The sequence below is a fragment of the Bombus flavifrons genome, chromosome 1 (assembly GCF_040668555.2).
Source record: "Bombus flavifrons isolate JBK064 chromosome 1, iyBomFlav1_principal, whole genome shotgun sequence".
In the NCBI taxonomy this organism is placed as follows: Eukaryota; Metazoa; Arthropoda; class Insecta; order Hymenoptera; family Apidae; genus Bombus; species Bombus flavifrons.
In genome coordinates this window covers 21,873,598-21,879,085 of record NC_138442.1, presented here as the reverse complement: position 1 = coordinate 21,879,085, position 5,488 = coordinate 21,873,598, and the positions used below count along the sequence as shown (strand labels likewise).

Genomic DNA, 5,488 nt, shown 5'->3' with positions numbered 1-5,488 from the left:
GGATATATTGAGGCCACGTTATAGTATTGTCAAATATAACCTGACACGCTATCGTATATTTTAACGAATAATGTCCGAGATAATGGTGTTACGAGTACGAGCGTTTCAGATAAATGTCTAAAATGCTTTAGGTGCCACTCGCATTTCGCGAAGTATTCGTTTCAAATATGTAAACTCAGAACGACGAAATATGTTTTTCATTGCTGTTTAAGATATAGTGTTTTTTTTTTTTTTGATTGCAACTTAATTACATAAAAATATTTGTTAACACCATTAGCGATATTATCAATAATACGCTTATTATGCAATTTAGATGAAATATTTAGTGAATTTATTGAAACAATTTACTCGAACAAAAAGTTTTGATTAGTAGTTTGTCTATTAAAAATTCTGTCAATGTACCCATATATTGTGATGAGTTCACTGTAGATTTTTACGCATTGATAGGAAATTTGAAACTACAAGATTGCACAGAATTCACATAATATGAAAAAATATGTAAAACAACCAAGGTAGGTGTAGTGTTTTTTACAACACTTGATAGATGAAAACAATTTTCTATCGAGGTTCTATTTTTTTAGTCATATTTTTAAAAATACGAATTTGCATAAAAATCCGTAGTGTACTGATGAAGGTTTGAAGTAAAAAAAATATTGCTGTAAAAAGATATATGATAATGCTATGTTAAAAAGGGCAATGTAGCTGCCTTTATGTACTGTATATTGAAACTACATCCAATTCTACGGTAGAGTGATCAAACTGTATTAGTTAGGTTATCGATTTTTCTAACAAGATCACAAAAAAAGTGTGTAATTCCAATTAAAAAAGGTATCGTTCAAAGAAAAGAGTGTCTTGCATAAAATTAACTTACTTTTTGTAAAGAAATAATTTTCGAACTTTTTATAGGTTATCCTTTAGATAGATAGATACACAAGTGATCGTTCACACGTACATTTTACATCAGATTGCGTTATTTAAAATGCAAATTTTCCGAAAATTTGAATTCGATAGTTTCAAAGGGACGTATTATTAAGTACAAAACTTATCGTGAAGTCGGCATTTTCGTGACTACAAAATTGTGAACGTGAGTTGTGACGAACGACAATATCGCGAATGTCTATCTTCAAGTGCATCGTTGTAGTAAATGAAACATGAAAACACATATTCCCGCGAACGTGCAATTTTATAAGAGTTTTACTGCGTACGAAGGGAAATAATATACTTATGTTATCTCTCTACTTTCCGTTTAAATTCTATTAGATCGAAAAATTTGACAAATTGGAAACTATAGATGTGTATCTATGTATAATACATGGCTATTATGGTAAATAATGTGCAACATAGGAAACTTTATATCACCACAACAAGTTTTAGAGGAATCAAATTGTATACATTAAAAATAAAAAAAACATAAAAAATTATTTCGATTTTGATGTAACTATGCCCTTTTATCATATCAGTTTTAAATACCCTCAGGATGCCTAATCTAAGTAGAAAAATAAAACAGTGGAAATACATAATGTCTACGGACTTTATCGTGTGTTCTAGTGACCAACTTAACCCCAATCAGTGAGTTGCAGGATTTAGAAGTTTTGATGATTAACTGCATGTTTAAATATGATTATTTAAACTTAAATACATATTTGATTGTCACGAATTTGTTAATATTTCAGTTAATCTAAACGTATTTCATACAATTCTTCGACTGAACGCTCCAAATCGTAGAGAGCATATCAAAATCATTGACGAACATATTATTTGCAATCTTATCGTAATATCATAAGATTAGATAAATCAAAATAAAACATAATTGCAAATCATTTACCAAAAAGATCACATCAGCCGAAAGGTGACATCGAATTTGTTGAAGTCGTCACATTTCCCAATTTAATACTGATTTTCAAATCACATACAAACAGAAATTATTGTTACACGTTCGCTCCACGATTCAAAAAGCAGAATTCAAAGATGACGTAGAAAAACGCTACAGTTTCGCTACCTCGTGGCTGTATTCTTCAACAGTGGCTATCTTTATACTGTTGAATTGTCGCCACCGACTTCACATCCTATTTTACCGTCCGAGTCGAACGCTTAACCAGTCATTGTTGACAGTTTTCAGAGAAAGCTTCACGCAGCTGTTGCGAGAAACAAACGCTCTTCCTCGCTACAGCTTTTCGCTTGTTTATATACGTGTATTACATACTTATAGTTTTGTTCGTAAGTGATCACAGAATTTCATCAAATAAACGTAATTGTCTACGAATTTTCGCTCGTACAGAAATTCACCATCGAACGGACAAAATGAGGTATTTATCGTAAAAGCGACTTTCTTTATTCCCGTGTCTCTAAGTTTTTGTTCTCTACATCTCATTGTAATTTTTATACATGATTTCCAATTTCCATCTGTCTACCTGGGTAATCTTATTTATTTTTGGCAAATCGCCAATCGTTCCATCGCCGTGAAAGTCGTGAACGAAACAGTGTTAAATAGATAGAGGGAGAAACAGGCGGGAATCAGAAAACATAACAGTAACTGTCATACAAGAGTCGCCATTTTCCCTACGTTTTCTCTTCAAAAGTAGGCTTTGTATTATTAATTATTGCATATCTTCCCTGACGCGTTAAATATATCGTTAATCGTCTGTTAATCCCAGTCCTTTTACAATAATTTTTCATTGCTTCCCGTATTAGAGATTTTGATAAAGATATTAGAAATATGTATAAGAAAGGAGTTCTAAATATATGTATACGTGGCTTCTATGATTAATATAGACGCTTATATATTATGAACTGATAGATGATTAATTATTCTAATCTTATCGAATGTTTCTTTCCTCTTGTGAAGTTTAGATTACGTACTGATTCTTTTGTATTTTGTACGATAAATATTAATTGAAATATTATTATATGAAGTAAAAGGTTATATTTTGAATTGCGTTATAACAAAATGGCGTCCCTTCATTACACAAAGAGGTACTCTATAGTCCAAGTATTATTGTAACAGATGTCAATGAATTCTAATATTTCTCAGTTGATTCTTATGTTTGAATATTTTATACGTATGTATTTATTTATCTTATCAAGTTTTGTAAATTCCACGAAATACCAATGCATTCATCGCTTTATATTTCGTAGTTGTATTTATTTTAATTGCACACAAAATCGTTAAAACTTAAAATAGAATATATCTAATAAACGTAATACGCTAGTTCAGTATCAGTCTTCGCTGTTAATATGGTGATTGTGCTTTGTATATTAATTATATCTATATTTTAAATAATATTGTTTTGGTGACTTTAACAAAATATTGTTTTATAGCGGTAGACAAATGACGATGAATGGGAAAAGACCATCCTCAATCCCATCTAGACATCAGTCTGAAACTGCAGCACAACATTTTGATCTAATTAAATATATTTATGATTGTAGGTATCATATATCACTTTTCCTTAATACTTGTAAATAAAGTCTGTTTATTATTAAGTTTTTTTTATTTCTGTTTACAGCATGGAATACAGTATCAAGAGAATTAGATATGTGCCACAATCAACCGCACAGTAATTCTTCTAATTATAGAAATGGAGCATCTGTCACATATTATCAAGAACGAGAACCAAATCCTCAACTCAAAGGTAAGTTGTAGTCTTGTTGCATATGTCAGTTTTCATCTGTTCTTTTCATATGTTAATTTAACCTAATTAATATTTTATCTGTTATCTTAGATTTTGAGCCATTTAACCTTGAAGCCTGGTGGGGACAGCGTGTTGTTCAAAGTATTACTAGAAATGCAAATTCCTAGTGCCAGGCCCGACATATTGATTATAATCGAACATTCTCAAGTCGACATAAGAAACAGAAAGAATAAATTCAGAGCTGCCGAAGAAAATTTTTCCATTTCTAGAAAGGATTTATTATATACTCAAAGATAAGTGACACGAAAAGAGTAGTATAGGTATAAATAAGTATCTAGCAATCAATTTTGAATCTTTTTGATAACAAAGATAGGATATTAGCAAATAATCAAAGATGAAGATGAAAGAAAAAGAAAGGGAAAGAGCAGGGTTATGGAAACATACATACATATTAATATGAATATGACATTCCTCTAATCTTTTATCATGTTTTAACATAATATCGCCTTTTCCTGAACCTTTTTACTCGTCGTGTTTTTAAAAGTATTTTACATAAAAAATTGGAATTAAGCTGTTTCTAAAAGTATCTTTCTAAGATTTGAGATTCAGCATGATGAATAATTCAGAAATACAGTGCATGCTAAAACTATTTATTTTATTTGCCAACATAAGGCAAACATATAATTGTAAGTTTATATTATAAATCAAATTTTCATTATTACATAATGAAAACCTTAGAGTAATCTTTCCATCTTTGTAATTAAAAACTTACATATGAAATGCTGAATCAAGAGCACATGAATTATATATTAATTCTATATATTTCGATCGAAGGAAATGTATGAGAAGAGAAGTTGGACTACCTTTTAAGGCTTATGCATATATTGCATATATGTATTTTTCCACGAATTGCATTTCACAATTTTTAATAAATTTTTCCATTTACAAACGTGTAATGAGATCGCACTTCAATGTAAGAAAAAAAAGTAAACAGGATAAATGCTTTGAGATTCTCTAAAAGAAAGTTTATTCACGTACGAGGACGTAGTAAAGTGCACCGCTATTGAAGATGAAAACAAATAAGTATTTAATTCGTACTCAAAGTAATGTGATAATTATTACGATTTTAAATACAATTAAATCGATGCAATTATGTACATTTATTATGTATGTATATATATGTAATGTACATCTATGCGTGTATAGATATATATTATAATATGTAAGATTCAACTCGTAACATTTTTAACAATAAGCAACCATAATTATTAAAGTTTTTCTAAACTTGTGGACATCTTTACCAATTACTTCTAGTGGTATTTTTTTATGTACAATTGAATAGGAAAAGTATTATTATAATTATAATGAGGAATCTAGTTCGATACTGTTACATGTTACAAAGATCGTTATAATGTTAGAGATTCGTGCACTTGAAAGAAAAGTAGGGGTTGCTATGCATAGTACTATTGAGTCAATGCCTTCATATAGTTTAATATCTCGTTATTTCCAAGCAAATGCGAGTCCTTATCGATCATCGTCTCAACTTGATTTAATGCGTTGAGTTTTAAGGTCTTAACGATTCGTTCCAAATTATGGAGACTTCTTTCTATCGCACGTTTCTCACTATTAAGCATCTATATTTAATTGAAGAGTCAAATTGAAATTTTGTACCAATTGCTCTGACGAAATTGATGTACGTTTTTTCAATTGTATTGTACGAAATATAGTATAAGAATAAACAATTCAGTGTTTTAGTTTTCACTTTTATGACTTCCGTATGTTAGTCGAATTTATAATAAGATTAATTATAATATTAACGAGATACTATACTCGAATGGTGTATTTATGTAAAAAAA

The 5,488-nt window shown here is 29.8% G+C and overlaps 1 protein-coding gene across 4 annotated transcripts; it reads left to right on the top strand.

The window, feature by feature from the left end:
• The first annotated feature begins 2,074 nt into the window (after positions 1-2,074).
• On the top strand, positions 2,075-5,389 carry LOC138181679 (MAPK regulated corepressor interacting protein 2). Of its 4 annotated transcripts, none has more exons than XM_069116745.1 (4): positions 2,075-2,306; positions 3,319-3,425; positions 3,507-3,632; positions 3,723-5,389. In XM_069116745.1, exons 1-4 carry the CDS (start codon positions 2,302-2,304, stop codon positions 3,797-3,799), a joined length of 315 nt encoding a protein of 104 aa, XP_068972846.1. In that variant the 5' UTR covers positions 2,075-2,301; the 3' UTR covers positions 3,800-5,389. The 4 variants fall into 4 exon arrangements, with proteins under 4 accessions (XP_068972846.1, XP_068972854.1, XP_068972838.1 ...); XM_069116753.1 differs by lacking the exon at positions 2,075-2,306 and adding an exon at positions 2,462-2,578; XM_069116737.1 differs by lacking the exon at positions 2,075-2,306 and adding an exon at positions 2,812-2,973.
• The last annotated feature ends 99 nt before the right edge of the window (positions 5,390-5,488 follow it).